At 58.9% G+C, this 18462-nt stretch overlaps 1 protein-coding gene across 1 annotated transcript in view; it reads left to right on the top strand.

Annotated features, from left to right (window-relative positions):
• The first annotated feature begins 1977 nt into the window (after positions 1-1977).
• CACNG4 (calcium voltage-gated channel auxiliary subunit gamma 4) overlaps positions 1978-18462 on the top strand; it is a 51851-nt gene continuing 35366 nt past the window's right edge. Inside the window, exon 1 of the mRNA XM_025279316.3 lies at positions 1978-2246. Within this exon, the coding sequence (XP_025135101.1) occupies positions 2027-2246 (220 nt within the window). The 5' untranslated portion in view covers positions 1978-2026. The remainder of the gene's footprint in view (positions 2247-18462) is intronic.

The following is an 18462-nucleotide window of genomic DNA, read 5'->3' as shown; positions in this document are numbered from 1 at the left end:
AGTTGGACACAACTGAGTGACTTTCACTTTCCTTTACTTTTCTGTTTTAAGATTTAATTTGAAGCAAAGATTTGCTGCTTAAAAAAAAAAAGAGAGAGAGAGAAGAGAAAGAATAAGAAAAGAGAGTCTTGAGACCCACATGTCTGGGAGCTTCTGAGAAGAGAACCAGCAGTTATCCTTGTGGGTGTTAGGGACAGGTCGGTAACCCTCTTCTGGCCCAGAGCAAGCCGCCCCACACCTAGTGCACACCTTCACACACACCCTGGGCACCAGGTGGCAGGTGAGTGAAAGTGAAATACACATAGATGATTCTTGTCCTCTGAGACTTGGAAGAAGTCAAACACCCAAAGGCAGAGAAGGGACCGACAAATGGTAATTAATGCAACCAGTCTCATCTTGGAATTTCCCCCTATTATTTATATGCTCTATTTTCCCCAATCAGAATGTCATTTTCCAGGGGGCAGGAAATATTTCTTGATTAAACACGTATCATGTATCTCAGACTTGGGAAAGGCTCATAGTCTCATGGAAGAGAGACCAGTAATTCCAGCATGGGGTAATTAACTTTCTTTGGGTCGTAGGGGCCACGGAAAGTGGAAAAAGAGGGTGAAATCTGCATCTTCCAGGAAGAGAGCCGTTCTCCATAGACCTTCCTGGGGTCCAGGGCTGCTTCCTACAGAATGCTGCTTCCCACAGGATGCAGGGCAGTGAAGAGGACCACATGGGCTCTGGGAGGGGAGGAAGCAGAGACAGGTTGGACATTCAGATGCTGGCCCCCAAGGGCTTCCTGGAGGGAAGAGTTCCGACCTGGGTCTTAATGGAGGAGGAGCTTTGCGGGTTCTGGAGAAGGGAGCTTGTCCAGGTTGGAATCCTGCCAGCAGCTAAGGCAATTAAGTGAAGTCAGCAGGGCCTGAGGCAGAGGCTGGCAATAAAGGGAGGAGGTGAGGAAAGCCAGTTAAGCTCGAGTAGAGTGAAAGGGAAAAAGAAATAAAGGTATTGAAGGGGGAGCTGGGGAGAGAGGGAGCCAGCAGTGGGTGGAGATGTTTGAATCCAGCACAAACGGGGCCCTCTGTACTGGCAGTAAAGGACCGTCAGAAACCAACGGCGGGGGTCACGCAGCTTTCACCACGGCCGCCCCATCCGGCCTCAAACAGGGACCTGGTGTCCCTCCGGAAGGACCTCCGGCTGCCACCTCCCTTCTGCCTTAGCCCCGGAGTCGGGTCCTCCAGACCCTGCCCACTGGGTGCAGGAGCCACCTGGCGGGGGAGGGGGGCGGGGGCCTGGCCCCGGCCTGGCTTGGCCTGGAACACGTCTCCCGGCCGAGACCCACATCTGGTGCTTCTGGAAATCTGACCTGAACTCTCCCACTCCCGCGCTCACGCGTGTACATTCATCGCCAGGTAAAGGAGCCGTTATGTGCATGCGAAGCGGCGGATACAAGAGCGCGCGCACACACACCCCACTATTAAAGAGTCCCCAGGGCCATTTAAGGAAGATGGGGTGTCCTGGGCTGGGAAAGCCGGGAGGCTGGCAATGCCGGTTCCTCGCGCTCCTCCTGGGGACCGGACAGTAGCTCCCTTAGCTCTCGGGATGTGAATGAGCTGGGGAGAGAGGCCGCAGCGAGCGCGGAGAGGCGGGGAGGGGGGCGCGCAGAGCCGGGAGCGCACGCCCGGCGGGGCCGAGGCTCGAGGGGCGGCGCCGAGCGGCGGGGCGCGGGCCGGGAGCGCGGCGGCGGCGGCGGCGGCGGCGCGGAGGGCGCGGGGCGGAGGCGCGGGCCGCGCGGGGAGGGCGGGCCGAGAGGGAGGAGCCCCGGTCGCCGCCGCCAGCCCGCCCGGCGGCCCGCGCAGCCCGCACTCGCCGCCGCGCCTCTGAGTTTGAGCCCCGGCGCGGCCGGAGCGCGCGGCGCGGCGCCGCCCCCCGGGCCTCGGCCCCCAGCCCCGGCGCCCCCGGCGCGGCGCGCAGAGGGAGCAGGGCGGGCGGGCGCGGCGGGCCGGGCCGGCGGGCGGCGGGCTATGAGGCGCCCACCATGGTGCGATGCGACCGCGGGCTGCAGACGCTGCTGACCACGGCCGGAGCCTTCGCCGCCTTCTCGCTCATGGCCATCGCCATCGGCACGGACTACTGGCTCTACTCCAGCGCGCACATCTGCAACGGCACCAACCTGACCATGGACGACGGGCCCCCGCCCCGCCGCACCCGCGGCGACCTCACCCACTCGGGGCTGTGGCGCGTGTGCTGCATCGAAGGTACGGCCGGCCCGGCCTCCCCCCCCCCCCCACCCCGCGCGCGCGCCCAGACACACGCGCGCACACACACACACCCGGCTCCGGGCGCCGGCCAGGAACGGGTGGGCGCGGCACTGGCTCCGCGCGAGACACAAAGGAGCCAGAGCGAGCGGGCGGGTCCCGTCGCGGCCACGGGGGGCCCCCCCAACACACGGATCCCACAAACTCTCCACTGGCACACGCACACCCCCTCGCACATTGACACAATGAAACACACAGAAACTCACGCGCGCGCGCGCAGCCCGAGACCAGAGCGATCCCGAGGGGCCGCGCCGGGGCCCACAGGGGAGGTGGAGGCTGGCGAGGGGGCGGGAGGAGGCTGAGGCTGGGGGGAGCGGACGCGAGAGGAGGGGAGGGAGGAGGGGGAGAGGTTGCTTGGCAACCGGTGTCTGTGCGATTGCTATGGGAACTGGCCATTCTGGGGCGGGGCCGGCCGGGGGCGGGGAGCGCGAGGGCCGCTCCGAGATCGCTCCGGGCCCCGCCGAGGGGTGGGAGTAGGGGCTGGGCGCCGAGGGGGTCTGGGAGACCCGGGTCTCCCAAGCCTGATGTCTGCCGAGACCTTGCTCCGCCATGTACTCTTCCCGGGGCTGCTGGCCGCTCCTGCTGGCTCGATGGGGAGGCGAGTGGATGGGGAGCGTCACCAAGTCCCCCCGAGCAGGTCCCGAGGCCGGGGTCTGCAATTACCCGCGGACCAGGGGCGGCCTGGAGGGGCGTGGCCGCCGGGCGGGGCAGGAGGGACGCGACGCTGCGCTCCCAGGTGCGCGGCGGGCAAGCTAGTAGGTGTTGTAAGGATGGATGCCTCCGGGGGCCCGGACTGGGTGCCCCCGGGCAGTGGAGACCGCTCGCTCCGGGGGACCCCGCCAATGGCGCCGTGCGCCGGAGCTGAGCGCCTCCCGCCGGCCCTGCTGCGGAGCTTGCACTAACAGGTGGCCGTCGGGCGGCGGGGTCCCAGCCGGGTTGTGGACGGTCCCCGCTTGGTCTGGGCTTTCAGGTCGGAAAAGGGGTGAGGAGCTGGGGGAGGGTTCCTCCCCACGATCCTCGAACAGTCTCCTCTTTCTTCCTGGTAACCTTCCCGTGTGTTCGCTCCGCCCTCGGGGGGTCGGGAAGTTCGCCTTCAGCCCTACTTCTGCCTGCGGCCCCAGCCCCTCAGCCCCGGCGCAGAGTCCGGCATGGCTGGGACTTCGTGGAGGAGCGCGGAGCTCGGGAAGAGGTGGCCCTTCTTCTGGCTTTGGGGTCGTGGTCACGGAGGCCGCGTAGAGAAGGGCGGCCAGGTGAGGCGGCCTTGCACCTCCGCATCCTGCCTGTTCTCGCCTGGAATCCCGCCCCCCTCTCCCTCTTCCTCTGCCCCGCACAGCCTCCCCACCACACACATCCCCTTCCAGCCCAGGCTGCTTTGCCTTTTGAGCCTGAAGCTTATTGCCAAGGCCTAGTGGAGTCTTCTGAGAGCAGGAATGTGCAATCAATAGTTTGGGAAACAGCCCCGGAAAAGCCCCAGAAGGATCTGTGGGCTCACGATGACACCCCCTCTTTTCTTTTGAAAAACATCATTCCTGGGGTGCAGTTGATCAGATCGCGAACACCTACTCCTCTCATCTGGAGGACGCACCCACGTCACTCCCCGCCACAGCACCTGAGTTAGACACAGAAGGAGGCTGCCGGCCCCGAGCTCTAACTCACAGGCTCTGCTGGGCGCTGGGTATGTACATGATCCTGTTAAGCCATCCCCCGGTCGTCACCCACACCCACGCATTGACCCCAGGCCTTCCAGTTTTCCTGTCATAAACTGGAACTCGCTTCTCCACACCGGCAAGCCTGGCCTCTACAGACTGGCTCGCATGCCTCCTTTATTAATTTCTCATCCTAATTAGGATTGATGCTGCACTTAGCATCTTGCCAGCTGCCTCGAGCCGTTTGCACTCGATGTTCATCAAGAGAGCCCCAAGCTGATCTGGGCAGCTGGCTCCACTGGCAGAGGGAGGGTGGGGTGTTGCCATCTGGGGGACTTTACTGAAAGAGCGGGGCTGCCTCTGTCACCACCAGGAGCTCAGGGGTTCTGGGGGCCAAACCAGCCCACCCTCAAGGGCCAGGACATCCTTGGACCCACCCAGGGCTGGGAGGGCTGGTTCAGGATTCCTCGGTGTGCTCAAATCATCCTGACAGTCCATCAGCCCGGGCGAAAACTGACAGCTTATCTTCTAAAAGCACTTCGTAGAATCCAACAGCCTCTGCCTCCTATGACCCCCCAACACCCTGCCAGCAAGCATTCAGGCTGAGACCCCGCTGGCACTCCCTGGGGACGTGGTCTCCTCAATATTGGCTTGTTTGGGTACAGGGCATTATTTCCACCTGCTTTCTAGCCAAGTTCCCCAAAGGGTTACATGGGGGGAAATGAAAAGCTCAAAGCTCTAAGCTGAAACTGAAGAATGGCTGCAGCAGGTAGCTAATAAAGCGCCAGTGGTGAGTGTGGGGCTCTGGAGGGTTTGCTGACATCTCCCAAGCAGCAGGTCAGCGCCCTGGTTGTTTCCCGTGGATGGTGGTGTGGGCAGGAGCGCCCCGCCCTCAGTTCCTCAGGCGTCCTTGCCGTCTGGCAGGGCCGTGTGCAGAACACCGCTACTCCCACCTCACCACGCAGACATCCCCTCTTCCGCCCCCAAAGCCTGGGCTCCCCACGGCCCCGTGTTAGGCAAGCGTCCCAGTCCTCTCGTGCACGTTGTGCGTGTTCCCGCACAGCACACTCGGCACAGCCGTGAGGGTGCTGTCTGCAGGGAGGAGCAGGTGTGCCGAGAGGCACCAGGTAGGAGCCTTTGTCTCACTGCAGAGCTCTTCCTACCGCGTCATCCTGCCCTTCTCCAAACTTCTTCTGGGTTCCCATTAAAAATAGAACCAAGCACCTTCCAGGCGGCACCGTGGTAAAGACTCTGCCTGCCATTCCAGGAGTCATAGGAGACGAGGGTTCGATCCCTGGGTCGGGAAAATCCCCTGGAGAAGGAAATGGCAACCCACTCCAGTATTCTCGCCTGGGAGATGCCATGGACAGAGGCGTCTGGTGGCTACAGTCCATGGGGTCGCAGAGAGTCAGACACGACTGAGCACACACGTACACGTGACTACCTAGCGGAGGAGCCCAGCTCTGAGACTGGCTTGTGGCAGCATGAAAGCATTTGGAAGTGAGAATGTTCAACTGACACACACACTGGGTAACACACACACTGTCCCTTCTCTCTCTTCCCACCACACTGGGGACCAGCCTGCTCCCCCCCAGCCAGCCACCCACTCCCTCTGTCCCCTAGACCTCCGCCCCCTTCCTTCTTTGTGTCTTTGCTCTCAGCCCAGCGCTGGGGACGTGGGAAAGGAGTAACAAGTCTTTGTGGGCTTTTCCATAAAGCTACCACCACCCCACATTTGTTCAGTCTCTAGTGCATCCTGGAATCAGATGAGGTGTATAAGAGAAACAAGCATTCCTGAGTGTGTGCTATGAGCTTGAGACGGAGTTGGGGGCCTCCTGTAGACTCAGGAAGAGAAGAGCAGACTCAGGTCTCCGAGTGCAGCAGCTCGTGTTGGCAAAGCACCCGCGACCACGCTGAGATCAGATGAGGTGTAGAAGAGAAACAAGCATTCTGGAGTGTGTGCTATGAGCTTGGGACGGGGTGGGGGGCCTCCTGTAGACGCAGGAAGAGAAGAGGAGACTCTGGTCTCCGAGTGCAGCAGCTCGTGTTGGCAAATCACCTGCGACCACGCTGAGCTGCTGGATGCTGGAGGGACCCAGTCACTGTGGTGCCGTCAGGGGAGCTCCGGGCCGAGAATAAAGGTCCTGGCAGAGTTCAGCGCCCCCGCGTCTGCCAGGTTCCTGTAGCAGGACTGCCCCCAGCACGCCCACAGCACATCTCCAGAGCACAGCCTGGGTGCCGGGGTTGTCCATGCCTGCTTCATGTCAGCTTGTCCCAGGCGCCTGCTGGGGAGGTGGGGAGACCCTGGACCCTGCAACCTTCCCACTCCACCTCAGGCAGCACCTCTCACACCAGGGACCCAGACCTCACTCACCATGCACACTGAGGAAGAGAAGGTGTCAGTACTGCCCCAGGGCAGGGCAGGGGGAGGCCAGCCAGGGAGGACCGCCCAGCGACAACCACCCAGGCCCCGCCGCCCAGGGACGCGCTTCTTGCGTCTGGAACCCTCTCTCGGCGGGTCAGCAGGAAGCCCTGCCTTACACCACGCTGCTGACACGGATCCGCTCAGGGAGGTTTGGATCTGAATACCGTCCTTCGCCCACCCTGCTCCAGGCTCGTCCTGTCTGTTTTGCGTCTGTCTTCTCTTGCGCTGACTCATGGGCAGCCTGTCCAATCAGTACCAGGGGTGTGGGCAGAGAACAGGCTCCCCACAGTGCCCAGCTCTCCAGCTGGACCCCTGGCCCCTCCTGGTCCCCCAGGTTTGCTCGCAAGTCATCACACTGGCCTCCAGGACCCGACATTAGTCTGTGTAACTGCCAGCAACTCTGCAGTGCAAGTCTTCAGGATCTGCCTTTGACAGTGGGGCCGGGAGTGAGGGTTAAGAGGGCCCCAGCCCCTGGGTGTCGGGGTGCCTGCCCACGTCTGGATGTGATTGGAGCTGAACAGGTGGGCCCAACTTTCTACCTGCCGGGGGAACCCTGTGCTTGAACCACACAGATGGGGCCAGGGTGGGGGCTGTTTGAGTCAGCTCGGCTGCCGTCACAGAATGTGGTCAGCAGAACGGCTCAAACTGCAGACAGTGTTTCTTGCAGCTCTGGAGGCTGAAGCCCAAGACCAAGGTGCTGGGCAGCTTGGTGCCCGGTGAGAGCCGCTTCCTGCCTCGCGAGCGGCCACCCCCTCCCATGTCCTCAGAACGGGGAGAGCTCTCTGCTCTGCTCCCTTATCCCGAGGACACTGACACCTTCGTGGGGACCCCACCCTCATGACCTCACGCGTCAGCTCACCACCCAGAGCCCCACCACCGAGTACCCTGGGGGCAGAGCGCCAGCGTGGGTCGGGGGAGGACACAGCCTGCAACGGTGTTCTTCCTTCTCTCCCTGCTCTGTAGCTGGTTGTTCTTGTTCAGTCCTGTCTGACTCTTTGTGCCCCCGTGGACTGCAACACACCAGGCTTCCCTGTCTTTCACCATCTCCCGGAGCTTGGTCAAGCCCATGTCCATTGAGTCGGTGATGCCATCCAACCATGTCATCCTCCGTCACCCCCTCCACTCCTGCCCTCAGTCTTTCCCAGCATCGGGGGCTTTTCCAGTGAGTCGTTTCCTCCCGCCAGGCGCCTGCTCTCTAGTCACCCGGGTGGGCCCTGGCAGCCCTTCTTATGCCTGCCTCCCCTTCACGCCCTGCTCCATCTCTCATCCTCCTCTGTCCTTCACTCCTTTCTCTTTTCTTATAAGAAAAGCCCAGCTGGAGCCGGCTGACTTAGAGAAGACGAGCTGGGGTTCCTGGTGAACCCCGGCCTGACTTAACGGTCTCACTGCAGACCTGGCTTTGGAGGCGCTCCCTGGCAGGGGCTTCAGAAAGGCTCAAGAGAAAATTAAGCACCCTTTAAAATGAATCTCCAGTGTCCATCCGGATGGCCAGGACTCTGGGGACTTCGAGGACATAGTAACAGAAGCCCAGAGTAGGAAGCAACCTCAGGTCATCAGATCCAGGGTGTCAGAGAGCCTGGCAGCCTCTGTCTCCTCATCTGGAAGTGGCTGATCTGGAACGTTCCTCCCACCTTTGACCTTCTGCCACTCGAGCCCCAGAGAGCCCCACCCACAGCCTGCGGGCTCCGCGTGGCCTCGACGTGAGCCTGCAGGAAGCTGGCTCTCCAGGTGGAAAGCCTTTGAGACAACTTAGTTCAGTGGCTCTCGGCATATATAGGCTTCCCTGGCAGCTCAGATGGTAAAGAAGCTGCCGATGGTGCGGGAGACCCAGGTTCGATCCCTGGGTCGGGAAGATGCCCTGGAGAAGGGCATGGCAGCCCACTCCAGTACTCGTGCCTGGAGAACCCCATGGTCAGGGGAGCCTGGCGGGCTACAGTCCGTGGGGTCACAAAGAGTCGGACACGACTGAGCGACTGACATTTGCACTTTCACCACACCTAGAAGGCTGTGCCCCCGGCCTGCCCGGCACACCTGTGTCCGTGCCTTCGTCCACTCACGCTGCCCCTGCTCACGGAGCAGCTGCTCTGTCGGCGTGTGGGAGCCGCCGTTCTAAAGGGGCAGCTGACACTTCCAGGGACTGACGACTGCTTGATGTAAACAGTGTGTCCGGGCTGCGTGCTTGAGGAGGCCGGGGAGGGTGGCCGCTGGTTGGGGGGACGGGAAGGAGCTGTCCGAGAAGGGCTGGAGGGGGCGCTTCCAGGAGGAGACAGGCGAGGCCAAGGCAGGAGGGAGCCTGGGGGGTGGAGGGGCCTGAGGACCCCCTGAGCCGCTTGTTCTTCACTGTGAGGCCTTGTGAGTGTGGATCGTTCAGCAGCATCTCTGGCTTGACTGACTGGAAGCCACTTACCAAGCCACCCACCAAGCTGTGACAACCAAACTGTCTGCAGACTTTGCCAGACGTCTCCTGGGCGACGGGGAGAGGAGCAAGCAGAATTGCCCCCGTGGAGATCTCTGCTCGAAGGGAGGAGTCATTTAGGTTCAGGGCAGGAGCATACCTGATGCCCGGTACCTGATAGGAACTCCACTATTTCTCTTTTCTTCACGAAAACATGTGGAGCGTCAGTTGGGGGCAGAGAGCATCTCTGCTGGGGTCAGCCTGGAGTCTGCTTTAGGTGATGGGAGGCGTGAATGGTACCTGGCCCCATTCCCTTTGATGAGTGATGAATTGCAGGTGGGCCAGTCACCTGCCTGGGGGCGTGGCTGCTGTGGCCGGCTCCCTCCACTCTGCAAGCAAAGGAGAGAGAGACTGGAGAGGGCAGGGGCCTTGCTCGAGGTCACACAGCTCGTTAGTGACGGAGCCGGAGCAGAAGCAGGTGGGAGCTGCCTGGTCAGGGCTCCGTCTGCCCAGCCTCACCCAGAGGCCGGCCCCTGCCTGGGCACCTGGAAGCGTGAAGGAACCTTACTCCCTCTGGGCCTTTCTCTGCCAACCTGCTCCTTGGCATCTTGAAGGCCCTTGAGGAGTCAGAATGGGGCTGGGGTCCACATGGAGCCCCTCATGGAGCTCCAGGGTCTTTGTAGAGCAGACAGCATGTGTGTGCTCAGCCGTGTCTGACTCTTTGCGACCCCATGACTGTAGCCCCCAGTCTCCTCTGTCCATGGGATTCTCCAGGAAAGAATACTGGAGTGGGTTGCCATTTCCTCCTCCAGGGGATCTTCCTGACCCAGGGATCGAACCCACATCTCCTGCGTCTCGCAGGCAGATTCTTTACCACTGCACCACCTTGCCTTCCCCTTATTTCCTCAAACTTGGAAGTTTTCCCCAGAAAAAATAAGTCACCCAGCCTTTTCAGCTGAGCTGAGTGGGGCCCCAGGTTGGCTCACTGGCCTCCAGGGTCTAGGAATGAAAGAAGCTGAGCATCCCTGGGATGTTCAGGCCCGTGTTTCATGCCCTCAGAGGCAGAACCACACTGAATGGCTTCTGTGAACCATGAAATCAGAACCCAAGGGCCCTCAATTAAGAGCTGAAATAGGGTCTAGCTCCAAGGCCGCACCCAGGGGGTGATGGCAGGCACCCAGGCCACGTGTCCCCCCTCCTGTTTCCTGGCGGGCACCGAGGCTGCAGCCGGGAACTCCAGTGTCACGGGAAAGGGGCTGGACAGAGGAGGACGGGGGGCTGGCTATGGAAGCATCAGGCGGGCGTCGGCAGGCCTGTGCCCGGGCCAGTGCTGCCGCCAGCATCTGGACGGGCGTGTGCACCCAACCCTGACCTCCTGGAGCCGCTGAGGGCTCGGCTGTCAGGTGGCAAGCGATACCCTTCTTTCCCTCCCTCCCCCTCCCTCTTCCTCCCCTCCCTCTATCCCCCTCCATCCCCCCTCCCCCCTCCCCCCTCACTCCTCCCCCCTCCCCTCCCCCCTCCCCTCCATCCTCTCTACCTCTGTCTCCCTCTTTCCTCCCCCCTCCCTCCATCTTTTCTTCCTCTTCTTCCTTCCATCCTCCCGTGTCCTCTTCTCCACTCCCCTGGGTTGTGTGACTCTCCAATGAGAGGTCACTTGGGGACTGCTCTGCTCCACGGAGGCCCTGCAGAAGGTCCAGGATTTCAGGCTCATTTTCTTGGAAACACTTGGCTTGGCCTTTTTTCACCCTGACACTCAGCGAGGACTGGCATGCTGGTGGCAGCCTCGTCCTCAGACACGCTCCTGCGTGTTCCCACCTCCAGAGTCAGCCGGCCCCTCTCCCACCCACTCAGTCACTGGTTCTCAGGAAGCACTGGTGACCTGCTCTGTGCTCAGCCCAGGGCCGGCCACCGTAGAGATGAGGTCAGACCCCTTCCCCGCCACATCCCCACCGGGTTCCTCACAGCCCCCAGCTGGCTCCCAGCCTCTGTCATTTCTCGTCTGGGTTCCCCAAGGAGAGTGCTGACCAGCCTGCCTGCCCCTGTGTGAGCCCTTCTCCACACGCAGCCAGGAAGACCTTGTAAGAATATAAACCAGATCACATCACCCCCAGCTCGATGGCCATCGATGGGACGACGTCAGGCTCGTTCCCCAATCTGTAAAGCCCCAGACACCTAACAGCTCCCAGCAGGGGCTTCACCCTCAGGAAGACTCAGGGCAGGTGATCTCTGAACCAAGTCCGCGTGATGCTTAATAGGAAGGCTGGGGGGTGGGGAGGGAGTCAGAGAGAGCTGCATTTGAACCCTGCTCTGCTTCAGCTCTGTGACCTTGGGCAAGTTGCTTGGCTTCCCTGAGCCTCCGTTTTCTCGTCTGTAAAATGGAGTTACAGCAGTCAACATCCCCAGGCAGTGGAGCCATTCCCTAAGACACAGAAGCAAGGAGGACTGCCCTAGGGTCGGGGACAGGAGGCTTCTGGTGGGCTGGTCAGAGGGCTTCCGCTCCCTGACACAGGGCAGGGGCGTGGGGACCAGGGGGCGGGGCATCCGCCATCCATCACCGAGGGATGCTGGCAGGGGCTTCCCTGTGACAGGATGTCAGGCCGTGACTGCTGACCCACCGCCTCCAGTTCTGCAGCGGGACAGAGAGCAGTGGGATCTTTGTATTTTCTGAACCAAAGTTCTAGATAAAATAGCAGAGCAGAGGTTTCTCATGTGGTTTTATGTGCGTGAGGCGGTATACGAAGTGTTCTTGGATCCTGAAATGCTGGCAGTCTTAGATTCGGGCGGGCAGAGATGGTGGAGTAGGAGGGGGCACAACCCAGAACATTTTACATCAAGACTGGCCTGGAAAGACCCCAGGCCCCAGTAACAGGCCATCACCAGTGGAACATTCTCGGTCATTTTTGAAGAGGAGAACCCACATTTTCACTTTGCACTGGATGCCCCCTCCACCCCCCAGATTACTGGTGGGAGAAGGTGGGGCAGGGGAGATGGGCTCTGAAGCTTCAGGGAGGCGGTGGCTGGCCTGCAGGGCAGGGGAGGCTGGAGCCGCCGCTCCTGTTCTCCCCTGGCCCCACGAATGCAGGGCCGGGCGCTTCCTCAGAGAGTGAAGCGTGCACCCTGGGCCATCACGGGGCCCCTGCTGAGGCCTGGCCTTATGCTGGGCTCGGTGGGTACCGCACGGCCCGGGAGCTTGCTGTCTGGTCCTGGGGACCCACAGGAGGAGAGGACGCGGCGAGGACAGAGCCTCAGAACACACCCAACGGCAGGGCCGCCTCCTGTGCTTCTGCAAAGGCCTGTCTCAGGGTTGTCAGGAGGATAGATAGGAAACACACAGGGCTCTGCACACACCTGCCTCACGGTAGATTTGAGATTTCTAGCAGCTGAGCGGCTCCTTGGAGGACGTGCTGGTGGATGTGAGGTGCGGGGCCCAGAGTGAGTCAGGGTTTGAGTTCAGCTTTGCCTCCCAGTGGCGGCGAGCCCTGCGACCAGTCATTGCCTTCTCTCTGAGCCTCAGTTGCTTACTCTGTAAAATGGGTACATTAACAACACCTACTGGGCAGATCTGCTGGCAGGAGCTGAGTGGAGACATTGGTGCTTGGGTGTGGCCCAACGCCCAGAGACCGCCCTGCACAAGGAGCTATGGGGGGGCCCCATGAGGGTGGGTCTGGAGGCGGGAGCCCGGCTCATCTCCAGCCCCCAGACCACACCGCAAGCTGGGAGGAGACCGTGGCTCCCCAAAGACTCCCTGGGGACATCTCAGGACACCCAGGCTTCCTTCCAAGGGCCGGGCAGTCCAGCCAAGGCCGTGTCACCAGCTCGTCTGGCCGTGCGGTGGGAGGGGGACACCCCACACTTGCTTCCGGACGATAACAAGCTCACATTGAGGGCTGGCTCCCCGGGGCGAGCGTGCCGTCCCCGCTCTCATCCGAGCCCTCACCCGAGACATTCTCTCGCTTCAGCAGTTTGGCATGTCATACAAAGGGGCTCTGATTTTTCCTGATGTCCAACTCCTCTTGCATGAAAAATAGCTTTTGTTATCTTTCTGCCCACGGATTCCTGCACGTGAGTCGAGGCCAGATGCCTGGGGCTGGAGCTTCCCCACGGGCTTAACCATTTGGAGGGCCTTCCCTCTCCCACCTTGGCGGCCCCTTGTCACCCACGGCCATGGCCCTGGCGGTCTACTTCTCGGGGCGTTGCCTGCTGGCCCCTGGCCTGCCCCCCACCACTGGCAGCGCCCCCTCCCACTCGGTGTCGCTCTGCTGCGTGGCCCCAGGTCCTTGTTTGGGTTCTTCACCACCCCCATCACCCCGTCCTCCAAACCTGCTCCTCCGTTCCTGCCCATCTCCCAGCCCGTCCTCCCCCACCCCCACCCGGCTCCCTTTCTTTCTTTCTAACTTGTATTTCTAATTATTTCTCCCTTTCCCTGTCTTGTCTGCCATATTTAAAGCTTACAAGCCCTCTCCCTCTTCCTGTTCAAGGCAGTCTTTTGAAAGTTCTTGAGACATTTACTAGATAAAAATGTATTCTTTTAACTCTGTGATTATTAGGAGGGTTATTAAACATGAGGAGAACTCTATTAAATAGCAAATTGAGTGAGTGAAAAACCCACAGATAGGAAGCCTCTAAAGGTCATCTGTACAAATAGATGTGAATGAGGCTCTTGCTGTTCTGTGAGGTCTGAAAAGAATCTTGGGGAAAAATTCACCAGAATTTTTTTTTAACGATGGTCACCGAAACTCTGAGTGGTTTATCTTATCTCCTGTCTTTTTCTGATTTTCTACCATGTTGGGGGTGCGGATACATAAACATGACACAACTTTGCGAAGCCCCGGGCCAGTCTGCAGCCCCGAGCAGGTGGACGCCCCTGTGTGCCCCTCGGCACCCGGGGTGTCTGCTTTCTTTCTTCGGAAGCATATCCAGGAACAGCCCCAGGCACCCTGCCCAGTCACCTCGCATCAGTGTTTTATTTCAGGTGACCCCTGACTTATAACCAAATCGATTCCTGGATGAAAGCCTTTCAAAGCCATCTACCATCAAATCTTTATTTCCTATAAGCACAATTTGCACACTGGTTTCCATTCCTAGAAATCCACCTCACATAATAGAAGTGCCCCCAGTGACCGCAACGGTAAGTGAAAGGCAAGTAAACCCAGATAGATGCTCGTACAAACTTTTATCACATATGTAAATACAAGTCCTTAATATAAAAGCTCCACCATGATATCTTCCTTTGGAGGCACTTTCCTGCCTGAGCCAGACTGGCCAAGGTTTCTTTAAATATGAATCCAATGAAGTTTGAACAGAAGATGCTTTTTGTTTTTTCCTGAAAAATCACCTCATGGCAAGTTTAAGCATGCTTCGTTGCACCAAAAAAAAAAAAAAAAAAACCAAACCTCAAATGCTTTAAAATAAAGAATTCTGTCTCAACATTTTTCCATTGCCGATTCCATTAGTGTAAATTCTTTAGAAAAGGTCTTTCCCTGGGAGATCTTGTGAGGAAGGCAGAGTCCACTGTGACCTGCGCCACCTCCATCCCCCTCCTCCCCGACCCTGCTCTTTATGCCAGCTCGGCCACCAACCCACCAAATGCCAGTCAATGCTGGGGTATCAGCTTCCAGGGGTCCCCGTTGCCAAGTTAATGGTCCTCACTGCTCATTAATGGGAGGAGATGGTGACCCACTCCAGTATTCTTACCTGCAGGACCCCATGGACAGAAGACCCCACAGCTACAGTCCACGGGATCGCAAAGAGTCGGGCACAGAACACACACACTGCTCATTAATGTGGCTTTTAGCCATTAGCAGCCATCGTGGTCAGGATAAAAGTGCCAGTGGACAGTAGGCAGAGAGCAAGCTGCATGTCCAGCCATCTGTGGCCGAGATGGCCAGTACTTGAGCTAGTTATTTCTCAAATCTCATCAGCATCTCTGGGCCTTTCATGGTGATGCCTGTTCCTCCTTGTTCAGTCTTTGCTGGAGCTGAAAACAAAGCCCTCATCTTCAACCTTAAAAGCCCTCATCCTCTCCAAAGGCGCGTGTAGGCCCGCCTTCTATCTCCCCCTCCCTGGAGGATGGGGAAGGAAATCGACTTGGTTTTCTTGTGTCTTTAAATGGGGTGCTCTCTCTAGCTCATTTCTGGCTGTCAATCAACAAGTCTTTGGAATGTGACCTGTGCAGAGTGCTCTGGAAGGTGCTGGGGCCCAAAGACACGGAGGAGACCCTCCTCTTCTAAGAAGTAGAATGCCGAGACACCCACAAGCAGGAAGGCGGCCAGGCCAGCCCTGCTCAGTCCTAACAGCGCACTTGTGCCCCCCACCTTCCCTGCGTATCCACCCCACACCCTCCAGCTCACTTCTCTGTGTAAGAGCCAAAGCACGAATACTTTTAAAGCAAGAGCAGATGCCTCCTGAGCACTCACGGTGCCCCAAGGGTGCTGTGCATCATCGCAAGAGCTCTCCATGTGTTCGCTCAGCCTCGTAACTGCCACGGTTTCATTCAATTAATTGTCAAACAGTCATAGCTTGAGCTGGTACTTACACGGCCTTTATTGCGTGCCAGGAACTGTCCCAAGCACTGGACAGGCAGACGGATAGATGGACAGACTGGTGTGGTTAGTCCTCGGCAGCCATGGGTGCCTTGCTGTCCCTGCTTCCATTGTGCACATGAGGAGACTGAGGAACAGAGAGGTTAGGCAGCTGCCCTGAGGCCACCGAGCTGGCAGGTGTTGACATCAGGATTCAGGCCCTGCATCTAGCCCCAGGTTCCTCTCCTCATCACTGACCTATGACCTCCGAACCTCTCTTATGCGCGGGTGCCTCGCATAGTCCATTTCGTCCATGCGGCCGCACTCAGGTAATGCCCCTGTGGGCAGCGGCGAGGCCAAGGTGGGCTTCCCCACCAGGACGTGGCCAGCGCTTGGTGTCCGGCTCTGCCCCTGCTCGTCCCCAGCTTCTTCTCCAGCCTGGAGCTCACAGCCCCATGACTGCTGCACGTGGGGAGAGCTGTGGGAAGCTCGGGGTCTTGTAAAGACCTCAGACCTGCTGCAGGGACTCTGGGACACAGGGCCTATGCTGACGCTGCTGGGGCTGGGGGGTGAGAGGTGGGGTGTGAAGGCAAAGTGAGACCGTCCCCCCCAGTGCAGCCTATGGGTGCCGGCTGCTGGCTGTGGGCCAGGCTGTCACGGCGGGCTTCTCGGAAGAGGTGGGGACGGCATCGTGACAGAATAGAGCACGATGCCGGGCCCTGGGTCTGACTCACGCAGCCCGGAAAGGAACGATTCAGCTGTCAGACTGAGGGCGGCTCTTAAGATGGGGTGCTCTCCTCAAAGAAGGTGGAAATTGTTCTGCTCAAGACAACTCCCCGGCGGAGGCAGTAATGTGCACTTCAAACCCCGGAACCCACGTCCGCGGTGGGGGCCACCTGCCAGCCCGCGTTCACACCCAGATTGCGATGGTTGGCGTTCACATGGTGACTCCCGGCTCACAGAAGGCAGATGGAGAAGCAGAGTCTGACCCCGTCTGCCTCCATTCACGTCAAGTTCACGTGCAGGCAGAACTCACCCGGGCGAGGCAAGTCGGCGTGTGGCTCCCTTTGTGGAGCCTCCAGGGGGTGGACGTGGTCTGCACCTCGGTCTGGAGGTGGTCACACTGGTGTGGACACACGCCCGCCAGGCTGTGCCCTTCGGGCTCCTCTCTGTGTGTATCCTCGTAAGCATTGAAAGCAGACGGTGCGGGTCTGGGGTGGCAGGGACCCTCAGGCCCTCACCCGCCGCACCTGCCTCCGTTGCGCGCCCGCCCCCCACTGGCCTCTGTTTTCTTCAGTTCTCGTTCAGCCAGCAAACACTTGCTGGGAATGTGTGTGCTGACGATGCTAAGTTCCGAGGATAGGAGCATTCGTTCATTCATTCATTTGGCTGTTATTTTGGTGCCTGGCCTTGTGGGAATCTGCTCAACCTGCTAAGTGAAAACACCTTCCTGTTTCCGCGAGTTCCAAGCTCAGAGACGCACAGGGTGCCAGGTCCTCCCACTGTCCTGCCTGAGGCAGAGCCTCTCCCGGGACCCTCACAAGGCCCAGGGACCTCCTCACTCTTGGCCAGGCCACTGTGCCTCTGAGAGGCTGTTTTGTCTCTGCCTGGGGGGCTCTGCCCTGGGGGCTGTGCCCTGGGGGCTCTGTGGGGGGGGCTCTGCCTGAGGAGCTCATGCCACCAGCCCTTGTTCTGCCCATCTGCCCCCCGACGCTCCACCGGTATGTTTTCAAGTTTCTATTCAAATCCAGCAAATGTTCATTGAGAATTTTAAAACCAGCCCCCCAGACTGAATCATGGGCACACAGAGATTCATTTATTTATTCATTCAACAAACATTTTTCGAGAGCCTGCCATTAAGCAGGCAGCCTTCGAGGTAGTGGGGAAACTTTCACAGCAGTGAATGAATAAAACAGACGACTCGTGCAGTGTTTATATTGTCACAGGGGAGACACACAGGCATCAAGAAAAACCCGCAGCGTCAGGGTGAAGGCTGAGATGGCAGCGGCTTTGGAGGCCTGGAAGGGGCCAGAAGGCCAGGCTTGTGGGGGCCTCGGAGAGACCATGTCAGGCAGCGGAAACACCAGGTGTCACAGCCCCTCGAGAGTCTGTCCAGGGCCGGACCGGCTGAGCGGGCAGCGGAAGATGAGGCTCAGAGAGGGGACTGTGGCCACCAGTGAGCACTTGGCCCTCTGCTCTGCGGGAGGAGCCCTGGGCGGCTTGGAGCTTTCACCAGGGTTCCAAAGGGTCCCTCTGGCTACTGCATTGAAGACGGCGGAGCCTGCCCTCTGGCGGCTCCTAAGTGGACGGGGCTCTTCTGGGATCCTTCAGTTCACTTCAGTCACTCAGTCGTGTCCGATTCTTTGCGACACCATGGACTGCAGCACACCAGGACTCGCTGTCCATCACCAGCTCCCGGAGCTTACTCAAACTCATGTCCATTGAGTTCGTGATGCCATCAAACCATCTCATCCTCTGTCTCCCCCTTCTCCTCCCACCTTCAATATTTTCCAGCATCAGGGTCTTTTCCAATGAGTCAGTTCTTCACATCAGGTAACCAAGGTATTGGAGTTTCAGCTTCAGCATCACTCCTTCCAATGAATATTCAGGACTGATATCCCTTAGGATTGACTGGCTGGATCTCCTTGCAGTCCAAGGGACTCTCAAAAGTCTTCTCCAACACCACAGTTCAAAAGCATCAATTCTTCGGTGCTCAGCTTTCTTTATAGTCCAACTCTCACATCCATACATGACCACAGGAAAAACCATAGCTTTGACTAGACAGATCTTTGTTGGCAAACTAATGTCTCTGCTTTTTAACATGCTGTGTAGGTTGGTCATAACTTTCCTTCCAAGGAGTAAGCGTCTTTTAATTTCATGGCTGCAGTCACCATCCATAGTAGTTTTGGAGCCCCAAAAAATAAAGTCTGACACTGTTTCCACTGTTTCTCCATCTATTTGCCATGAAGTGATGGGACCAGATGCCATGATCTTAGTTTTCTGAATGTGGAGCTTTAAGCCAACTTTTTCACTCTCTTCTTTCACTTTCATCAAGAGGCTCTTTAGTTCTTCTTCGCTTTCTGCCATAAGAGTGGTGTCATCTGCACATCTGAGGTTATTGCTATTTCTCCCAGCAATCTTGATTCCAGCTTGTGCTTCATCCAGCCCA

The sequence above is a fragment of the Bubalus bubalis genome, chromosome 3 (assembly GCF_019923935.1).
Source record: "Bubalus bubalis isolate 160015118507 breed Murrah chromosome 3, NDDB_SH_1, whole genome shotgun sequence".
Taxonomy (NCBI): Eukaryota; Metazoa; Chordata; class Mammalia; order Artiodactyla; family Bovidae; genus Bubalus; species Bubalus bubalis.
This window is presented reverse-complemented; position numbering and strand designations above follow the sequence as displayed.